Source organism: Aotus nancymaae, unplaced genomic scaffold (assembly GCF_030222135.1).
Source record: "Aotus nancymaae isolate 86718 unplaced genomic scaffold, 86718_ANA_hifiasm-v0.15.2.pri h1tg000044l, whole genome shotgun sequence".
NCBI lineage: Eukaryota > Metazoa > Chordata > Mammalia > Primates > Aotidae > Aotus > Aotus nancymaae.
In genome coordinates this window covers 1,180,390-1,202,447 of record NW_026988458.1, presented here as the reverse complement: position 1 = coordinate 1,202,447, position 22,058 = coordinate 1,180,390, and the positions used below count along the sequence as shown (strand labels likewise).

Genomic DNA, 22,058 nt, shown 5'->3' with positions numbered 1-22,058 from the left:
GCCTGACAACTCTTAAGGTTTTAACTGTTTTTAGCAGGCACAGTAGGGAGAAATCTACTGCATCCTGCCTGGAACTGGAGTCATCAATCATTTCTAAACCTGTAAAGGGGTTGTCCTAAGACCAAAAAGTTGACAAATGCTGCTCCATAATGGGAGCTTCTGTGGGTCCCCAAGGAGAAGGCACCTCCATAAAACCCAGGATCTCCCCTCATCCCAGGAAGCTGCTTGCTACTGCCCAAATCTCTATGAAGCCACATCTTAAGGGTAGAAGAGACACAGAATAGCTCATATGTTGTTGTTCCACTCATTTCACAAAAATAACACATACCAAAAATGGTTAACCATAGACTGAAACCTCTCCCTCTATATGAACAGTGTGGAAATCTGAGCAAATATTTATTTAAATCTGTTTGTGTTAACCCAGAAAAAACAGTCAATATCTGTTCTTTTGCTCCCTATACCAGACACATCTCAACTCCCATTTACCCCTCAAAAGTTCTGGAAAAAATAACATGAAATTAAACAACAGTCACCAAGTTTTAGTTTTAAAGCAATAATGACAGCTAATTAAACTTACATTATTGGCAAACACTCGAAGGTCAAGCGCGACCGCATACATGACAGGCAGAGCCCTAAGTGCAAAAAGGAAACGTGTGAGGGGCTGTGAGGCCCAAGATTCCATCCCTAGAGGTCACCCAGGGCTACTATCCAGAATTGGGTCCATATTTCTCCAAAACTCTGACAGGTGTCTGCTTCCTCGCCCTCTGTCCAGGTGGGCTGCAGGCCCCAAACTTCCTGATCATCCTGGGGCCCCACACTGCAGGGCTCCACACCCCTGTCCCCAACCCTGTCAGAAGACCCAGCCCTGTTTCAGCTCCGGGCTCCCAGGATATCCTCCTCCCCTCAGCTTCCCACCAGGACCCAAACAGCGCTACTAAAAAAGAAGTGGTTTGATCACATTTCCTAACAGGAACCAGAATATGTAATAAACAAAAGGTCACAAAACCTTTACAGCCAACTGGCAAAAGTGGACTGTTCTCATGCGTGAGCTTTCACGTTAAAAGGGAAAAGCGTGGGTTGGTTTGTTTGCAAAAGGCCTTTGGTTATTTTAGTATAAACAAATTTCAGTATTTACCTACAGTTTGTTAATAAATCATAAAATTAAGAATCTATTTGAATTCGTTTGGCAAGGCATTTAAAAATGCCACCATTACTATGTATTAGAACACCCCAAATGAACTGTAGTTGGTCCACCTTTTATCCAATGTTTAAAATCAAAAGCAAGTTCAAAATTGACAACTGAAGGAAAAAGCAATATTTAATAAATATCTGGGGAAACAGACGTCTGAAATAAAAATAATACTAAATTTACATACACACACTCCAAACAATGTGGCTGATCTACAATTAAAGTTTACTCGATTTATAACTCCACTATCTGTGTAGACATTACCATACGTCAACACGGTGATCTCAAATATCCACATGGAAAAAATACAATACATATTTATTTTAAGCAAATTTCTAAAAAGATTCTGCTAAAAACCCTGCGATTTGCTAATCTCCAGCTGCTTCTGTTCACACTTACCAGTTTTCTTCTTTGTGCGCCTGGAATGCTCGCAGGAATGACGTACTGTATTAAGGAAGATAATGGCATATAAAGTTCAAATAATGCCACACAGAATAAAAGGAATAAGAACCTACATTTTAAGGAATGTAGCTCACCCTTTAGCAGATTGTTTATTATAACAGCAATACGTTCCTGAAGGGAAAAAAAAGGCATAAACTCACATTACAAATATCTGTATCTTAGTAGGTTCAAGTATACTAAATATATTTATTTCATATATACTGTCTCTTAATTAAACAGATGTTTTAAATCAGCAGTTTCAAATGTTTTGTTTGGTTTCTCGGAGCCCAGAAGACCATGAGTCATATTTAAGTGCTTCAGAATCTGTAGCATACAGTTGATTTTATCAACTACAGAATTCCTGAATTCCAAGGAGGCTGTTAGCAAGTAGCCCAACTCTGTTCTGTGTATATTTAAACAAGGTGGTTAAAAAGAAAAGACGATAATCTAGAGATACATACAAATCCTTAGAACACTCACTGATTCAGCTTTAACTAAAGATACTCTTTAAGTGACTTAAGTACAAACCGGCTTGATTTAAGGTCTTCAGCTGCCACAATTCAATGCCGATGTGTATCTGAGTTCACTCTTGTCCACCTCTGCCTGAATTCTGGAATTTCACCAACAGGACTTAACCAATCCCTGTAATTACACTTACTACCTTATTAAGAGCAACAAAACATTCTTCTTCTCAACAGAATTAAGTAAGATCCTTCCTCTCGACCAGTGTTCTTCCTTATTAAGTGGCTGCATGAGTCTTAAGATCCATGCTAAATTTAAGTACCCGAATGAAACAGCTGAAATGAGTTTCTCTTCCAAAACACTGTCATTCCTTTCTAACTGCAGAAGTGAGCAACTGGCCCAGTGTTTCCAGATCTGAAGTCCCAAATAATCCACTGCATATGTTCTACGCTGGACAGCTGCCGTAAATGACAAAGGATATTGGACTATCACGGTCTGGCACTTGTATGCCTCTATGAAGTCATGGTTCCCCACTGCGTATGTGCACCTGGAAAAGAAACACACTTTCACACAATAAAACCTAGACACTAGTTATGCCATACACACAGCTCACTTCACTGCACTGGTCCCAGTGGTCCTGGGATGAAAGCTGGTGGTCCTGCTTGGCAGGTGATAAAGGGTGAAGGAAGAAACACAAATGACTGAACACAAACAGGTGAGTATAAGATGAAGTCCGGGCCGGGTGCGGTGGCTCACACCTGTAATCCCAGCACTTTGGGATGGGATACTAAAAATACAAAATTAGCCGGGTGTGGTGGCACATGCCTGTAATCCTATCTACTCAAAAGGCTGAGACAGGAGAATCGCTCGAACCTCGGAGGAGGAGGTTGCAGTGAGCTGAGATCATGCCATTCCATTCCAGCCTGGGTGAAAAATCAGTCTCAAAAAAAATAAAAATAAAAAAAGATGAAGTCCCACAGTAAGTTTTGAGACTCTTCTTTCAAGTCCTAGAAGGACCTGGCTTCAGCAGTTTTATGGGTAACACATTATTAGTATGACCCTTCCACTCTATCAGAGGCTAACAATGACATTCAAACTAGATTCCCAGCTGCATGTCAGTATTAGTTCATCGCCAAATCTGGAACCCATCGCACACTGCACAGAGCTAGAAAATCACGGGTGCTTTGTACCACAAGGAACACGGTGGTGCCCCGACTGTTCCAGAGACCCTGCAGGGTTCACAGGGCATGCCTGCTCACAGACTGCACCCTGGCCCTGTAGCCCAGGCTGCTCTGCAAGACAGTAATCAAATCTCACATAAGGACACAATCTTCTGCCTGAATTGATCCCTTAGAGCTAAAACAGTAGCTATGGAGTGCATGTAAAAAGTAGCATTGTTTGCTTTGCTCAACTCCAGTTTCTTTCCCAGTAAGGTAAAGAGGTTCAAAAACAGACATATTTCCACGAAAAGGGCAAGTTAATGGTTAGGTTCCACACTCTACTAAAAAGACCACTATCAGTAAATATTATGTGATTTTTAAAATCGTATTATACAACTGATGTAAAAAATTTTCACAGGACTTATCAAAGTGAAATTACAAATGCATTTTCCTGCTTTTCAAAGTCAATTATGTTTCAAGCATAAGATAATGCAAGATAAAATCCCCCGTCAGTTCAGCAATTTCCAGATGTGTGTGTTTTCCTTCCTCCCTAACAGATTACCTTAAATGAGCTGCAAACATTTCATCATAAGGGGGTTCCAAGACTTGTTGACACTTCTCCTCTGGAGAGGCCATCTGATTTTAAAAAAGAAAAATGGCAAAAGTAAAATTAATAGGCACAGAAATAATGCAACATATAGAAAGAAAGATTTAAACCTCTGTTTCAAGAGAATTTATACTTTATAGTTCACAGTAACACTTCACATTTAATACTCTAAATAGAAGGTTCAGGCCGTGAGCAGTGGCTCATGCCTGTAATCCCAGCACTTTGAGGAGGCCGGGGCAGGCAGATCACTTGAGGTCAGGAGTTCAAGACCAGCCTGTTTCTACAAAAAAAATTACAAAACTTAGGCCAGGCACGGTGGCTCACGCCTGTAATCCCAGCACTTTGGGAGGCCGAGGTGGACAGAACACAAGGTCAGGAGATCGAGACCATCCTGGCTAACGCAGTGAAACCTCATTGCTACTAAAAATACAAAAATTAGCCAGGTGTGGTGGTATGTGCCTGTAGTTTCAGCTACTCGGGAGGCTGAGGCAGAAGAATCCCCTGAACCCAGGAGGCGGAGGTTGTAGTGAGCCGAGATCGCGCCATTGCACTCCAGCCTGGGCAACAGAGCGAGACTCCATCTCAAAAAAAAAAACAAAAACAATAACAAAAAAAATTAGCCAGGTGTGGTGGCATGTGCCTGTAATCCCAGCTACTCAGGAGGCTGAGGCAGGAGAATCACCTGAACCCGGGAGGTGGAGGTTGCAGTGAGCCAAGATTGTGCCACTGCACTCCAGCCTGGGTGACAGAGTGAGACTTCACCTCAATTAAAAAAAAAAATACAAAAATTAGCCAGGTGTGGCGGTGAACACCAGTAATTCAGCTACTTGGGAGGCTGAGGCACAAGAATCGCTTGAACCTGGGAGGTGGAGGTTGCAGTGAGCCAAGATCGTGCCACTACACTCCAGCCTGAGTGACAGAGAAAGACTCTCATAAATAAATAAATAAATGGTTCACTACTTCAACAAATATTTATCAATATTTCAGGGGAACAAGAAGCCCATGAATATAATTTAGTGTTACCTTCTGCAAGCCAGAAAACATTCTAGGCACTCTCATGTATATTTTAGTACTTAATAGCTAGTCAGTCAATAAATAAGTAACTATCATGTTTATCGTTAAGCAACTATCGTGGGTTTAGTAAGTGAGGCACAGAAGGCCTCCTGCGAGGTCTAAGGAGTTACAGACGGAGCCACGTTAGGAATCACCCTTCTCAGCTTCCTGCTAAGAGCACCACTCTCATCTCCTGGGCTGGTCTATTTCTAAGTTTTCCTCTCCTCTCTTCTCAACTTTAAGCTAATCTGAACAACTGAACAGACGATGGTTAATTCTGCCAACTTGACTGGCCGTGGAGTGCCCAGACGATGTAACTTCTGGGAGTGTCTGTGAGGGTGTTTCCGGATGCGACTGGCAGTTGTACTGGGAGACTCAGGAAAGCAGACGTCCCTCCAGTGTGTGGCCCTGTTTCTCTGGAGAACCCGGACCAATGCATGATACCTGATAGCACACTGAGGTTTTTTACAAAAGCAATGAGCCCATGCTGATACAGTGAGAGAGAAGAATGACACTATCAGAAAAATCACCATTCTATAGTCCCTGGTGAACGAAACCACTGTAAGAAAGATTAGTGGTGAGTTTTACAAAGAAGGGATCCGTCTCAGATTGCAAATAGGACAGTATGTGTCCCCTCATGTGATATGATACAAAGCACACGGCACCAACCATGGGGCGCTCTGGCCAAGGCAAGACGGGTCTCATCGAGTCTCCAGCACTAACTCCTACTTTGAGCAATGGTTTTCAACACTGTCTACACACAGAATCACCTAGATAACTTTATTAAAAACAAAAACAACAAGCCTGCCGCTACTGTAGGGAATGATTTACCTGGTCTGAGTTGCAGTCTCTACACCACGAAACATAATCCCCAAGAGATAAGCCCATTTTTCTTCCAAAAGAAAAATGTGGCCGGGCGCGGTGGCTCAAGCCTGTAATCCCAGCACTTTGGGAGGCCGAGGCAGGTGGATCACGAGGTCAAGAGATCGAGACCATCCTGGTCAACATGGCGAAACCCCGTCTCTACTAATACAAAAAATTAGCTGGGCACGGTGGCGCGTGCCTGTAATCCCAGCTACTCAGGAGGCTGAGGCAGGAGAATTGACTGAACCCAGGAGGCGGAGGTTGCGGTGAGCTGAGATCGCACCATTGCACTCCAGCCTGGGTAACAAGAGCGAAACTCCGTCTCAAAAAAAAAAAAAAAAGAAAAATGCTGCGCCCAGTAGGAACACACTCCAATATGATAATGGGTGTCAATAAGCAAACTCCATGGACGACCCCAGGCTGGGCCTCGGCTTGCCGGCCTTTCTGACTAAGGACTGAAATGGGAGACACCTGTGGTGCACGACGTCCATGGGGCTTTGGGGACGCACAGGCCTGGACAGAGTCAAATCTCCACCACCTCCCTTCTCCAAACCTCAGAGGGTTCTGGAGGAATCAAACACAGGGGCGGGAGGTCCACACCACTACAGTGCACCTACACAGTCAGTGCTCCACAAATAAACAGGAATTACACATATCATAAAGAAACTTCAGAATTTTCAAATAAAGAGTGACAATATTGGTTTTCTTCTTACTCAAATTCTACACTTCTCTTAGGAAAGTGATCACCCCGTAATTATCTGCAGACACCTGTGTGCACAGCTCTTTTACCTACTTGGAGTCGTGGGTTCGCAACATGAGGATGTTTAAAAGACACCAACTCTGCACAAGATGCTCCGTCTCTGGTGTCGATGGCTTCATACACCTGAAACATTTGAAAGAGAAATCTAAGTAGAAAATAAAATACTCTGTTCTAATAGAACCTACAAATACATTGTATGCCTCACAAGGGAGAATTCATTTTCCCCTACTTTGAAGGATACAGAATAATCCAAATGTAACAGGTCACTACTCTCTGCAGTGGGTAAACAATAACTTCATTTCAAAATGGGATGTTCCTGGCTGGCTCAGCCCTGTAATCCCAGCATTTTGTGAGGCTGAGGGAGGATTGCTTGAGGCCAGGAGTCTGAGACCATCCTGAAAAACATAGCAAAACCCATCTCTTTAAAACAAACAAACTAACAAAAACAGATGTTCCTGAAGCAAAAAAACAGGCCACGCAAATAAGTCAGTGGTTTATCATGTAACTCTTCATAAACGTGAATTATTCTAGTTTTACTTGATCACATGAATATATGTTTGAAAATCCAATTATACAGTTTACGAAAAAGAAATCAGTTTAAAAACCACATATATCCAAAATTCCAAAAGCTTCCACCCAACCTAAACATAAAAGGGAAATGGAAATAGCTGGGCGCGGTGGCTCACACTTGTAATCCCAGCACTTTGGGAGGCCGAGGTGGGTGGATCATGAGGTTAGGAGATCGAGACCACCCTGGCCAACATGGTGAAACCCCATCTCTGCTAAAAATACAAAAAAAATTAGTTGGGCATGGTGGCTCACGCCTGTAGTCCCAACTACTTGGGAGGCTGAGGCAGGAGAATCACTTGAACTGGGAGGTGGAGGCTGCAGTGAGCCGAGAGCGCCCCACTGCCCTCCAGCCAGCTTGGTGGCAGAGCAAGTCTCCGTCTCCAAAAAACACAAAGGGAAATGAAAATAGCTAAATGATTGTCACATTCATACAATGGGATACTTGGCTACCGTTAAAAAGAATAAAATGGATCTACATGTAATAACATGAGAAAATGTACACAATATGATGATTAAACTAAAACAAAGTTAACTGCAGGAAAACCGTGTAACTTGACTTGGGGGAAAAACAAACAGAAAAATTACGTACAACAGGTAAGCAGATGAAAGAAGGAGGGCCCGTACCCCACCACGCCAGCTGACCTTGCGGACTGTGGTAGGGGCTGGGACACCCAGAGCCTTCTGCCCTGTCTAGCTCCTGCCGCAACAGACATTTTGTAATTAGAAAACCAAATATGCTTTAATCATCTTTACAAAGATAGACATAAAAATTCTAACTAAGCAAAAAGATGAGCACAAAGTTTTAGATACAGTGTAATTAAACTATGATAGAATTAAATATTTACATTTTATGCTCACGCAAGACTGACCAGGGATGTCATAACAACGATGTGCAAAAGCATAAGCAGAGGGTCCCCCACAATGCCACCCATCAGTGACAGGCAGAGGGTCCCCCACACTGCCACCCATCAGTGAAAGGCAGAGGTTCCTCTACACTGCCACCCATCAGTGAAAGGCAGAGGGTCCTCCACACTGCCACCCATCAGTGAAAGGCAGAGGGTCCTCCACACTGCCACCCATCGGCGAAAAGCAGAGGGTCCCCCACACTGCCACCCATCAGTAACAGGCAGAGGGTCCCCCACACTGCCACCCATCAGTGACAGGCAGAGGGTCCCCCACACTGCCACCCATCAGTGACAGGCAGAGGTTCCTCCACACTGCCACCCATCAGCGAAAGGCAGAGGTTCCTCCACACTGCCACCCATCGGCGAAAAGCAGAGGGTCCCCCACACTGCCACCCATCAGTGACAGGCAGAGGGTCCCCCACACTGCCACCCATCAGTGACAGGCAGAGGGTCCCCCACACTGCCACCCATCAGTGAAAGGCAGAGGGTCCCCCACACTGCCACCCATCAGTGACAGGCAGAGGGTCCCCCACACTGCCACCCATCAGTGACAGGCAGAGGTTCCTCCACACTGCCACCCATCAGTGAAAGGCAGAGGGTCCTCCACACTGCCACCCATCAGTGACAGGCAGAGGGTCCTCCACACTGCCACACATCAGTGACAGGCAGAGGGTCCCCCACACTGCCACCCATCAGTGAAAGGCAGAGGGTCCCCCACACTGCCACCCATCAGTGAAAGGCAGAGGGTCCTCCACACTGCCACCCATCAGTGAAAGGCAGAGGGTCCTCCACACTGCCACCCATCAGTGAAAGGCAGAAGGTCCCACACTGCCACCCATCAGTGAAAGGCAGAGGGTCCCACACTGCCACCCATCAGTGAAAGGCAGAGGGTCCTCCACACTGCCACCCATCAGTGAAAGGCAGAGGTTCCTCCACACTGCCACCCATCAGTGAAAGGCAGAGGTTCCTCCACACTGCCACCCATCAGTGAAAGGCAGAAGGTCCCCCACACTGCCACCCATCAGTGACAGGCAGAGGGTCCCCCACACTGCCACCCATCAGTGAAAGGCAGAGGGTCCCCCACACTGCCACCCATCAGTGAAAGGCAGAGGGTCCTCCACACTGCCACCCATCAGTGAAAGGCAGAGGGTCCTCCAAACTGCCACCCATCAGTGAAAGGCAGAAGGTCCCACACTGCCACCCATCAGTGAAAGGCAGAGGGCCCCACACTGCCACCCATCAGTGAAAGGCAGAGGGTCCTCCACACTGCCACCCATCAGCGAAAGGCAGAGGGTCCTCCACACTGCCACCCATCAGCGAAAGGCAGAGGTTCCTCCACACTGCCACCCATCGGCGAAAAGCAGAGGGTCCCCCACACTGCCACCCATCAGTGACAGGCAGAGGGTCCCCCACACTGCCACCCATCAGTGACAGGCAGAGGGTCCCCCACACTGCCACCCATCAGTGAAAGGCAGAGGGTCCCCCACACTGCCACCCATCAGTGACAGGCAGAGGGTCCCCCACACTGCCACCCATCAGTGACAGGCAGAGGTTCCTCCACACTGCCACCCATCAGTGAAAGGCAGAGGGTCCTCCACACTGCCACCCATCAGTGACAGGCAGAGGGTCCTCCACACTGCCACCCATCAGTGACAGGCAGAGGGTCCCCCACACTGCCACCCATCAGTGAAAGGCAGAGGTTCCTCCACACTGCCACCCATCAGTGACAGGCAGAGGGTCCTCCACACTGCCACCCATCAGTGAAAGGCAGAGGGTCCCCCACACTGCCACCCATCAGTGAAAGGCACAGGGTCCTCCACACTGCCACCCATCAGTGAAAGGCACAGGGTCCTCCACACTGCCACCCATCAGTGAAAGGCAGAGGGTCCCCCACACTGCCACCCATCAGTGAAAGGCAGAGGGTCCTCCACACTGCCACCCATCAGTGAAAGGCAGAGGGTCCCCCACACTGCCACCCATCAGTGAAAGGCAGAAGGTCCCACACTGCCACCCATCAGTGAAAGGCATAGGGTCCTCCACACTGCCACCCATCAGTGAAAGGCAGAGGGTCCTCCACACTGCCACCCATCAGTGAAAGGCAGAGGGTCCCCCACACTGCCACCCATCAGTGAAAGGCAGAGGGTCCCCCACACTGCCACCCATCAGTGACAGGCAGAGGGTCCCCCACACTGCCACCCATCAGTGACAGGCAGAGGGTCCCCCACACTGCCACCCATCAGCGAAAGGCATAGGGTCCTCCACACTGCCACCCATCAGCGAAAGGCAGAGGGTCCCACACTGCCACCCATCAGTGAAAGGCAGAGGGTCCTCCACACTGCCACCCATCAGTGAAAGTCAGAGGGTCCCCCACACTGCCACCCATCAGTGACAGGCAGAAGGTCCTCCACACTGCCACCCATCAGTGAAAGGCAGAAGGTCCCCCACACTGCCACCCATCAGTGAAAGGCAGAAGGTCCTCCACACTGCCACCCATCAGTGAAAGGCAGACGCCTCCACACTGCCACCCATCAGTGAAAGGCAGAGGGTCCTCCACACTGGCACCCATCACTGAATGGCAGTGAGATCCCTCTACATACCTATCAGGGTACTTACAACTAGGAAGGCTGATGACACCAACTGCTGCCAAGAACATCAAGCAACTAGAAGCCTCACACATTGGTGGTGGGGTTAATTGGGGTAAAATTTTCGTAGAAAATTGGTATTCTACTAAAGCAAGGAAACACCTACTCTGTGAGGAGTAATCCTGTGCACAAGTGTCTATACCCCGAAGAACGGGAGGCACGTGTCAGCAGGACAACACACTGGAGCCCAACTCCTCCTACCCCAGGGTTCAACTCAGGGGATGACTGGGAGGCTGACACCCTTACTGAAGTCTACCGTACACGATAAGGAATTCCCACTTGACTATTCCATACAACTACATAGGCACTGACATTTCGAAACAGTAATCACACTTCCAGGGACTTACAACTAGAAACAGGAGGTATTTGTACTCGTTACACGCAATCACAAAACACTGGACACAGGAGACCGGCTGAATATACCGTGAAACAGCTATTTTAAGGCAGCTATGCAACCATTTTTTAAAAATGAGGAAGATCTCTATGAATTTACATGGAATAATTTTTAGGAGATACAGTTAGGTGAAAAAAGCGAGTTGTAAAAGAGGATGTATAGAATGCTGCCTCTTGTATAAGAATGAAGGAAAACAAGGAAAGTCCGTGTGTTTATGTCTATGTGTGCGTCACATGCACACCCCCAAAGGAAATACAGGGTGGAGAAGGCAGAATCTAATGAAAATGCTGATCTTTCTAGAGAGTGGGCAGGATGAGTTGAGGGAGACAGAAGGGAAGTTTTTGAGCACACTTTTACATGTAACAGTTACAACCCCATTCAGGAAATAAAATGCAAAGACAAACCTTAAAATTGACGACAAAAGAAAATACAAACCTAAATGGATATCAGAAAAAAGAATATAAGTAACCTTTGAAAACAGTACTTTGTGGGATCTGATTCTCTTTATTCTAAGGACGAAAAGACTGCAAAAAAAAAAAAAAAAAAAAAAATCCTGAATTTCAACATCACTGAGTAGTTGTCGGTGGCACTGGGGCCCAAATCCTGAACTGCTTGTGAGTGCAGTGGGTGGGTCGGTGTCACCAGGACCACAGTCCTAAGAACGGGGAGGGGAAGTGAGAGTCCCGTGGGATTTGGATTGGCGGTGAGCAGGAACTTTATCTTCAGCTGAAGCCATCTGAAGACCGCCAGGCTGTGCTCACAGGCTTTATGCCTTCCTAGGAAAATTACAGCCATTTAGAGACAGCCCTCTCCTGCCCGAGTCCAGGCAAGATCACAGGTTGCGGCTCAAGGTCACGTCATATCCCACCTCCTCACTAACATTTTCAAAGTCACAAATGGGTGCAAGATGACTTGGGCCCAAGTATTATGAAAACCCTGTCACAAAAACCAAGCTTCACTTCACAGCCCTGGCCACAGGTTTAGGAATTTCATCTAAAAGGTAAGGATACTAAGATTCTCAACTGTTTAGGGGAAGGGATTAGGTTTCCTCTTTAAAATGACCATGCTGGAGATCAATATTTTGCAATTTGAAACACTGCATTTGCCAATCATCATCGACAAGCTGAAGGCGGCCCTGAGAAGACACCACTGGCATCCGCCCATCCTCCGCAGGAGGCTTTCCAGTGTCCCGTGACCGCACCCCGCAAGAACGCACTGGTGCTCAGCTCCAAAGAGGCCTCGTGTGGCGCCCTCCAGGTCACCTGACCAGGTGCAATGGAACAACGCCTTCAGAGATGAGGGAGGCAACTGCCTTGGCCAGGCCGGCACATGGGGTCTTCCCTGCTTGCCCTCCCATCAGTAGCTGGCCCTGGGCTGGAAGGCAAAATGATGGATCCTGCCCAGGTCTCGGTCTGCAAGTCCCCCAAGAAAACCAGTATTAGTCAGTTTAGCCCCAGCGAGGACATAAAGCGGCCCTCTCTGTGCCACGTGGGCAGGCCTAGCCCCAGGAGCCCCAACAGACTCCAACCGTGCTCAACTAAGGTGCGTCTGGCTACAGTGGTTCTGGAGCCTGCTGACCAAGCCGTGCTATCCCTGGCTCCACACGAACGGGAGGTTCACGCTAGAGCTCCCCACATCCACCCCTGCCTATGGTTCGAAGCACACCGGGTCCTGCACACCACCCAGGGCCTGGCACAGCCCCAGGAGCCTGAGGAGAGGCCTTGCTAACATCAGGACTCTGGTCACAGGTCACACTTGAGCACGACGTTCTGACGTCGCCAAGGGCTCCAGAGCTCTCTGCAGAGGGAACCTATGGGTGACTGAGGGCTTTAAGTCCCAGACTGGAGCAAGTACTGTGGAATGGAAGCATACTTCAATGACTAAACGCACTGGGGTCACAGTGGTCATGAAGGGATCAAACCCTGGAGTCTAGACACCGGGTCCCTCCAAGGAGAGGTGGAGACCCCTGCTGGGGGCACTCACTGGTCACCCTTCTTTGCCTGTGACCTCCCAGGGTGGTCCCTGCACACATGCAGGGTGATGTCGCCACATTCTCAGCTCACTCTGCCACACCCACCTGGGCTGCACCCAGTGTCCCATGTGTGACCCGACCGGAGGAGGGCTCAGTGCCCCAGGGCCTTGAACCCAAGGAGAGCCCCAGCTTGCTTGGCAGGCATGAATGTGTACCAAGAGTGGTCCTATCGATGCCCCTGCCTCAATGACTAAATTGTGAGAAGGCTGGGGGTGTGAAGAGGAAAAGCAGGGATGGCAACAGACAGTACCAGCAACCCCTAAAGGTGCGACTAGTGTCACAGCGGACACAGGACCCACAGCAGCCCAGCCACCTGGCCAATTGTTAACATCTCATGCTGCAGAGACTTCAGCCCCCAATGGGACCACACAGCCACATTCCAAGTGAGCACGTTCTGAGCGGCACCCCCAGGCCTGGTTCACCAGGGGATGCTCCCCGCTTCTGGTCCCAGGAAGACTTTCTTGTGGCTGCTGCACGCCTCTCACGCCCTCCAGTGTGGTCCACAGAGAACGTATAACTTTTAAAAATGCAAAACTATTGGCCGGATGCTGCGGCTCACGCCTGTAATCTCAGCACTTTGGGAGGCCAAGGAAGATGGATCACAAGCTCAGGAGTTCGAGACCAGCCTGGCCAATATGGTGAAACAGGGTCTCTACTAAAAATACAAAAAAATTAGCCGGGCGTGGTGGCGCATGCATTGTGCTCGGAGAGAGAAGGGCGTTAAACGGCAGCGAGGACCCGGAGCGTGAGCGTGGCCTGCAGCACTGCCACAGCCTCGCGCGTGCCCCTCCACCGCCTCCTGGACGTCCCTCCGACACCGCACCGCCCACACCGAGGCCCGCAGGCCCTGCAGAGCCCCTGGGAGCGCGGCCACACATGCCAGCAAGAGAGGGCAGCGACCCGGGGCCCCGCGTCTACTTCCACTGCGACGACTCCGCGATCCACGGACGCCGCCCACGGCGGCCCTGCAGGGGAGACCCCGGCTGCCTTCCCGAGCCCCTGCCGCCGCTGTTCGGCCTTCCAGTCGGCTCGCGGGAACCTGGACGAGGACGGGGTGGCGAGGCGGGGAAGGGAGAGGCCTGAGGGTCCAAGGCAAGAGGAGACACGCGGAACACGCCGAGGACAACCACGCCGCCGCGCGCTGCCCGGCCGGGACCCACCTGCTGCAGGTACTGGTTGATGGTAATGTGCGCCATGGGAGCGCCGCCGAACGAGGAGCGCCACCACCGACGCCCCGGGCGGGCCAGCTGGCGTCACTTCCGGCACTCGGTCCGTTTCGGTCCCGGCGCCCCCGGCCTCGCCGCCTGTGCGCAGGTGGTTCCGGAGGGAGAACCCGGGGGTCGGCTCGGCGCGCTCGGGCTGCCAGGCCCCCGTCCTCTCAGCTGGGACGCCAGCGGCTCTGATTGTGTGTTTGAGCCCGCCCCGGCTGAGGGGTTTGGGGTCCAGTGGCAAGGACAGCCCCACGGCGAAACTGCTTTTCACTGCGGTGACCCCTCGACTGCCTCCTGTGAAAACGAGGCCGCAGAGGCCGCTCGGCGCGCGTCTGGGTCAGGGCCTAGGGGCGCGCGCGCCCGAGCGGGGGGACAGGGGAGGGACATGGCGCGCGCTCCCAGGCCTCATGAAGTGCCTCCGCCGCGCGCTCCCGAGCCCTCAGGAGTCGGGGGACGTCTCGGCGCGCGCCCCCGTAGCTCTCGAGGTGGTCCCGAGTCCCGCATGGGGGTGCCAAGCCCTCAGAAGGGGGACCCCGGCGCGCGCGCCCCGAGCCAGGACGGGGTTCCGGAGCCCTGAGGGGTGGGGCTCCCAATCTTGGGGTGTGTGTGGGGGGTCCCGGCGCGCGCCCCCGAGCCAGGAGGGGGGCCCTGATCCCTCAGAAAGGGGTCCTGGCGTGCGTCCCCGAGCCCTCAAGGGTCCCAGTCCCTCAGGAGGGGTGGTCCCCGGCGCGCGCCCCCGAGCCAGGAGCGGGTGTCCGAAGCCCTTAGGAGCCGATCCGACCGCTCAGGGGGGGTTCCCGGCGCGCGCCCCTAAGCCCTCAGGAGAAACCGGGCGCGGCGGCGGCTGGGCTCGGGCACGCGGGCCGGGCGGGGCGGGGCGGGGCGCGCGAGGAGGCCGGGGCGGAGGCCGCGCGGACCGGGGCGGGCGGCGGCGGCTGCGGCTCTCGGGGCGGGGCGCGGCGGTTCCGGCCCAGCCATGGCGGACGAGGCCCCGCGGAAGGGCAGCTTCTCGGCGCTCGTGGGCCGCACCAACGGCCTCACCAAGCCCGCAGCCCTGGCCGCAGCGCCCGCCAAGCCGGGGGGCGCTGGCGGCTCCAAGAAGCTGGTCATCAAGAACTTCCGAGGTGGGTGCGGCGGCCGGGCCGAGGGCCGGGCGACCCCGGCGGGGACCCCGCGAGACCCCGCCCGCCCCGGGAGGGGGAGGCACCGAGATCCGTGCGGGCCCCGCGAGTGCGGGGGCCGGGGCGCGGGCCGGGCCGGGCCGGGCGGGGGTTGGCGACGCAGGGCCCCCGCGGCGCGCCCTGAGCCGCCCGCTCTCCCTCCGCCCGGCAGACAGACCCCGGCTGCCCGACAACTACACGCAGGACACGTGGCGGAAGCTGCACGAGGCGGTGCGGGCCGTGCAGAGCAGCACCTCCATCAGGTACAACCTCGAGGAGCTCTACCAGGTGAGGCGGCGGCGGGGCTGGGGGCGACGGTCCTGCCCCGCGTGACGCAGACGCGGCCCGGCGGCCGCTCCGGAGCCTAGCACGCTCTCGCTCGGAGCCGGAAAGGCAGGGCGTGTGCCTCCTCCGCGGGCCGGGAGCCCCAGAGGCAACAAGTGGTTTTGTTTATTGCCGTGGTGGAATTTTTGTTTTCGGGCTTAAGCTGCTTAGAGCGATCTTTAAAGTTATCCCATTACAGAAGAGAAGGAGGTGTGTTTCTAGGAGCCACGTGACTCTATTTTGCAAGTATGCAGCAAATTATTATTTCTCTCGTTACATATAAAACTGATTATCACTTCCCAGTGTGGGTTTTTTTTCTCTACTGTATTTTGTGATTAATGGTTGCCTTTAAGATAGTCAAACAGATTTTGTAGCATTTAATTCAAAGTGATGGTGTTCTGTTTCTAAAGTAGCAAAACGTGGCCAAAAGTACATTTTGCTACTGGAGATTTCATTTACAAGCGGACTTTTTTTCTGGCATCTTCTTTTTGTAAGACAACGTTCACTAAGTCTAATATCTATATTTTAGGGCACAGTGTGTCATACACACATGAACAGGCTTGAATTAAAAAAAATCTTTCCGAATATGCAAGTGATTGCATTGTAAAAATTACAAAAAAGAAAACTTAAATCACCTATGACCCTACCACCCAAAGGAAACTACTGTTAGGCTGTTTGGTGTACATACATCCATTCTTCGTCCTAAGTGTAAGTGGATTATGTTTTCTTACCAGCTTTTTTGAGGTACAATCTACATATAATGTGTGCTTCAAGAAGTTTTAACAGATGTATACAGTTACGTAACCGGCCCCTCTTGGTAGAATGGTAGAATATTTCTACCACCCCCAAAATTGCCATGACCACTTTTGCAATGAGTCCTCTCCTCTGACTCCCAGCCCTTGGCAATCCCCGAGGGACAAAATATAGTGACATATTTTGTCATTTCTAGAACCTCATCTAAATGCAGTAATGTATTTCATCATCTTTTGTATCAGGCTTCTTTCACTTAGGACAGTGCTTTTGAGATTCATGCACACACAGTGTGATTGTGGTTTGTTTATTACCGAGTACACTGGGTGTACCACAATTGTTTTATCTGTTCACCAGTTAATGGACATTTGAGTGTCCATGTTTTGGGTTTTTTGTTTTGTTTTGTTTTGAGACAGAGTTTCCCTCTTGTTGCCCAGGCTGGAGTGCAGTGGTGTGATCTCGCTCACTGCAACCTCTGCTTCTCAGGTTCAGGCAATTATCCTGCCTCAGCCTCCCGAAGAGCTGCAATTACAGGCACCTGCCACCACATCCGGCTAATTTTTTGTATTGTTAGTAGAGACAGGGTTTTGCCATGTTGGGCAGGCTGGTCTCAAACTCCCGACTTCAGGTCCGCCCGCCTTGGCTTCCCAAAGTGCTGGGATTACAGACATGAGCTACCATGCCAGCCTTGGGTTGTTTAAAATAAAGCTGCTGTGAACATTTGTGAATAAGCCTTTGTTTGGAAATACATTCTCATTCCTCTCAGATAAGTTCTGCTTACTTCTATACTAGAGGTAAGTTCTCAGGGTCATGTGGAAAATGTATGTTTATCTTTGTAGGAAATTCCTTGTTTTGCAAAGTGGCTGCCCCGTCTGTGTTTCTCCCAGCAGTGTATGGGAGTTCCGGTTCCAGGCTGCCGCCAGCACGTGTGTTCTCAGTTTGTAGTTTTAGCTGTGCTGGTAGGTGTGTGGTGGACGTCGTCGTGGTTTTAGTTTGCATTTCCCTCTGATGCTGAGCATCCTTGTACTTGCCGTTCTGTATCTTCCTTGACGAAGTGTCTATTTAAATATTTTGCTCATTTTTATTGGGTTGGTTTTCTTGAGTGTATGAGTTTATGATGTATTCTAGACACAAGTCCGATACCAGATTTTCGCCTTGCAAATACTTTCTAGTCTTGAACATGTCTTTCGATTCTCTTAACTGTGTCCTTGGAAGAGCAATAGTTTTAAGTTTTGAAGTCACATGAATCAGTTTGTTCTTCTATAGATTATGCTTTTAGTTTCTAAGAAATCTTGCTTAATCTAAGGTCACAGAGTTTTCTCTTACATTTACTACCAGACATTGTAGGGTTTTAGGTTTTACATTTAGTTCTCTGATCTATGTAGGGTGAATTTTTGTATATATTGTGAAATAATAAATTTAGGGTCAGGGCCGGGCCTAGTGGCTCACACCTGTAATCCTAGCACTTTGGGAGGCCAAGGCGGGTGGATCACCACCTGAGGTCAGGAGTTCAAGACCAGCCTAGCCAACATGGTGAAACCCTATGTCTACTAAAAATACAAAAAAAAAAAGCCACGCGTGGTGGCAGGCACCGTAATCCCAGCTACTTCAGAGGCTCAGGCTGGAGAATCACTTGAACTGTGGAGTTGGAGATTGCATTGAACCGAGATTATGCCACTGTACTCCAGCCCGAGCAACAGAGTGAGACCGCATCTCAAAAAAAAAAAAAAAATTCTAGAGTCAGTGTTTTTCCTGTAAATGTGGAGTTGTTCATCCTCTTTTCCCCTACTGATCTGCCTTTGCTCCTTTATCAAAAATCATGTAGGAGTAGGTGGAGTGACTTGTGAAGTCAGGGTGTGCTGGCCCTCTACCTTCAGACGTTTGCACAGAGTTTTGGCTATTCTTGGTCCCTTGTGTTTCCATATGAATTTTGGAGTCAGCCAATTTCTTTAAAAAAGTGTGCTAAGATTTTGATTGATAGTATATAGAATCTGTAGATCAATTTGGGAGAGTTAATTTCTTAATATTGAGAGGCTGGGCACAGTGGCTCATCCCAGCATTTTCAGAGGCCAAGGTGGCCTGATCACTTGAGCCCAGGAGTTGGAGACCAGCCTGGGCAACATGGTGAAACCCCATCTCTACAAAAAATTTAAAAATTAGCCCAGTGGGGTGATGCACACCTATAGTTCCAGCTACTCACTCATGGCCCCCACACCGCAGCCTGGAAGCTCTTCACACAGGAAGCTGAGCAGTTGGGGCCTGTTTGCCTCTCATCCTGAGATTCACTGTCTTTCCTAGCCCAGTACCCAGTGCTTCAAAAACTGTTGCTTTGTATATTTTGTCTGATTTTTTGGTTATTTCAGGCAGAAAGTTAATATAGTTCTTTTACTGTGTCTTGACCAGAAACAAGAGTCCCACCTGAACTCTCATAGGTCTTTGGTTTAATAAAATGTGCTGTCTTATAGCTAAGACTTCTTACTACTATTTTCCTGGAGATTTGGTTATCTGCTGCCTCATTGTTTTTACTTAAAATGGTGGAATTACTTTGCAACACCTTGTACGCAGTGATAGGTCTCATAAAACAATCACTGTAGATATTATGAACAATGTTTGCAGGTGCCTTGGGTGTCTGTCTTGAAACCCTGAGAACTAGGAATGCTAACCCCAAAATGACAGTCACTGGTTCCTCCTGGGTTGAAACATCACAAATTCTAAGGGCATCTCTGGAGGTTCGGCCCCACCAGGGGACATGTGGAATCAATTGACTCACTCACCTGTGAGCACGTGCAGCTGGTCATCTCTCCACACACAGGTGGGCTTCTGGCCTCTCTCAGAGTCTGAAGCATAGGCTGCCTCAGATGTATTGGGAGCAAGGAGGTAGAAATGGTAAGAAGAGTCAATGTGAAATGATTGGCCTCTAATCAAGCAGGCAGTACATGTGACTTGCTGTTTCAAATGAAGTCTAAGTTTTTGTATAGGTGGTGTGGTGTATGCTTTGCCAAAGAATCTTAGGTGAAGGTACCGATTCTCACCCACCCAAGTTTGCAAGGTTTGGTTTAGTGCTTGGTTTCTGTTTTGCTCAGCCTCCCTCCAAACACCGCAGGAGGCCTGTTGATTACACTGTGTGGGCCTCAGCTGGCCCTTGTTTCTCTTTGTTCCTTATTTTCTGTTTGTCCTTTTCCTTCTGTAATGTGTAGAGGAGAATGTTGTGAAGGCATCAATCTTTCCCCTTTAACGGCCTGAATTTAGGTCTGTAATAACTAACTCCCTGAAGGAGGTGGATCTCCTGTGTCTTCTTTCTATGTTTTAGTCCTACTTGTAGCTGAATGAGACAACAGAAAACTGAAGACTGCATTTCTGGAAAGGCTATGTATTGCTTTAGGACTGGGTTTTTGTTTGGGTAGTTTTTGCGCAAAAACAAATCTCTCAGGCCTTTAAAAAAAGAGAGAGGTGTGGCCTCCCGGTGTTGTCCAGGCTGCTTGGGAACTCTTAGACTCAAGCAGTCCTCCTGCCTTGGCCTCCCAAAGTGCTGGGATTACAGGCGTGAGCCACCGCACCCAGCTGACACACAAGTTCTGAGGAAAGCGAGGCTGTCTTTCTTGAGTCACACAGTAGTTGTCTCCGTGACATCTTGATACTAGGTGATAATGGTCAGTGAAGGGGAGTGGCTGGTCCTTTGTATGTGGTGGCATCCTTCCCTCACACCCAAGCTACAGACCCAGCGTAGGAATGGAACCTCCATAGCTACACAGGTCTCATCCCGTGTGGCTGTGAAGGTCACTGTGTGGCTGTGGAGGTCTCTGTGTGACTATGGGGGTTGCATTCCATGTGGCTGTGGAGGTCGCGTCCCGTGTGGTTGTGGAAGTCTCATCCCGTGTGGCTGTGGAGGTCTCTGTGTGACTATGGGGCTTGCATTCCATGTGGCTGTGGAGGTCACCCCGCACAGCTCCGTAGACTTCCTTGTTCTGTCTTCCACACCTGAGAGCAGGGATTGCCCTTGTCCGCAGGGAGCATTTTGTTTAAGTAGCAGTGAGTTCACTCCAGGCGGTGCTTTGACACTATAAATAGAAGTGCGTATTGAGCTAATACAGACAATCATTTGATGAACCTGTTGGTTAGGAAGTAGCTGTGATGTTGGGTGAAGATATACACAAATTCTCACTTGGCTGTTTATACAAGGAAAGCTTCTTGATACCAATAGGAGTAGAATGCAAGTGATGCTTCTCCACTTCCTATCATTGGATTACATTCATTCTCTCTGGGTCGAATCTTTAAAATTCTGATGGCCTGAGGGCACCAACAGGAAGCACACAGTCCTATCTGATTAGTTGCTTTACACCTCCAGAGAGGTGTTGCTAAATCTCATTGAGTCTCAAAAGTTCATTTCGGGGAGGGGTGACTCCTAAGTTGTGCTGCTTCTATAAGAGCACAAAAAAGTCTTCCAGCATTCCAGCCAGCAAGGAGTTGGCAGGACGGAGAGAAACAAAGGCTGTCGCCTTTCCAGTGATGAGTGCCTGTAACATGAAGCTGGCAGTCCTGACTCAGCACCTACAGCGAACCCGGGTTACCCAGGGCTTGCTACTTATTTTGAGAGATTCCTAAATTCTTAATTTTAAAAACAAAATATATTGCATTATGACTCATATAAATAGTAAATATGTACCAAATAGGACACATAAGAGGGAGAGTGGGTTATAAAATATTCAGCAGTGATATGCCACACCAGGAAAAGATGGTTTTAAGGATATTGATTCTTAGTTTAGGAATTAAAACATCCAGAAAATGGTCCTACGTTACTGTTGATGAAGGATATGCACCACTAAGCTTATCTTGATTTTTGCTGAAGAAAATACATTTTCTTCATGATTATATAAAAAACTTACTTTGTAGTAATTACGTTTGTGGGATCCACTAAGGTTTAACTACTGGAGCAAAACCTTTGTCGTGACGTTCTCCTGGTTGTTTGAGGAGACGAAAGATGGCAGATCTTTGACCAAATTATAAAGACTTGGAGTCCAAAGGGATGGAATTGAAGAGTTTGAGAAAGGAATTGAAAGAAATACAGAATGTGGGTAGGAATTCCTAATGTCTATAGTAAGACAAAATGTAGGGGGAAAGTTTGTATTTCTTTGTTATGCGGATATTAAGCTTGTTAGAAAACAGGATTATAATTATTCCACATTCTCTTTTGATCTCGGTAAATATGCATGTATTTTATGTGGTAGTGATTACTGTATTTATTTCACTTTGGTTAATACCATATGTAGCAGCTCTCCTGTAATATTAGAGTTACTAATACTTGTAAGTGTTAGTAAAACGAATAGCTTTATAACTTTAATTTACCTTTTTTCCTAGGGGACTATTGTATTCAAATTACATTCAGATTATTTATCTAAAGTGTTTTTATTCTTTATATCCCCACATTTTTTGAACCCCACATTGGTTCAAAACTTGCTAGTAGAAAACCCACATTTCTGTTTATAGTATTTCATATTTGAATTGAATGAGATTAAGGTTTTGTACCTGAGATTTGA

At 49.0% G+C, this 22,058-nt stretch overlaps 2 protein-coding genes across 7 annotated transcripts in view; one reads left to right on the top strand and one right to left on the bottom strand.

The window, feature by feature from the left end:
• The window catches only part of PCID2 (PCI domain containing 2), a 30,957-nt gene extending 16,636 nt beyond the window's left edge, over positions 1 to 14,321 (bottom strand). For 3 of the 6 annotated variants that reach the window (XR_010337177.1, XM_012470679.2, XM_012470680.2), the window contains exons 1-6: positions 14,240 to 14,321; positions 6,570 to 6,659; positions 3,815 to 3,888; positions 2,574 to 2,639; positions 1,589 to 1,630; positions 578 to 632 (exon numbers count right to left, since the gene is read on the bottom strand). Coding sequence is in view for 5 of the 6 variants with exons in the window: in XM_012470679.2 (XP_012326102.1) it covers positions 578 to 632; positions 1,589 to 1,630; positions 2,574 to 2,639; positions 3,815 to 3,888; positions 6,570 to 6,659; positions 14,240 to 14,275 (363 nt within the window). In the remaining variant the exon portion in view is untranslated. Of the gene's footprint in view, positions 1 to 577; positions 633 to 1,588; positions 1,634 to 1,725; positions 1,833 to 2,414; positions 2,476 to 2,573; positions 2,640 to 3,814; positions 3,889 to 6,569; positions 6,660 to 14,239 lie in introns of those variants that run through there. The other 3 variants (XM_012470682.2, XM_064361836.1, XM_064361834.1) reach the window with 3 other exon arrangements.
• A 945-nt stretch (positions 14,322 to 15,266) lies between these two features.
• Positions 15,267 to 22,058, top strand: part of CUL4A (cullin 4A) — a 56,852-nt gene continuing 50,060 nt past the window's right edge. Inside the window, exons 1-2 of the mRNA XM_064361832.1 lie at positions 15,267 to 15,414; positions 15,623 to 15,738. Coding sequence (XP_064217902.1) covers positions 15,267 to 15,414; positions 15,623 to 15,738 — 264 coding nt within the window. The remainder of the gene's footprint in view (positions 15,415 to 15,622; positions 15,739 to 22,058) is intronic.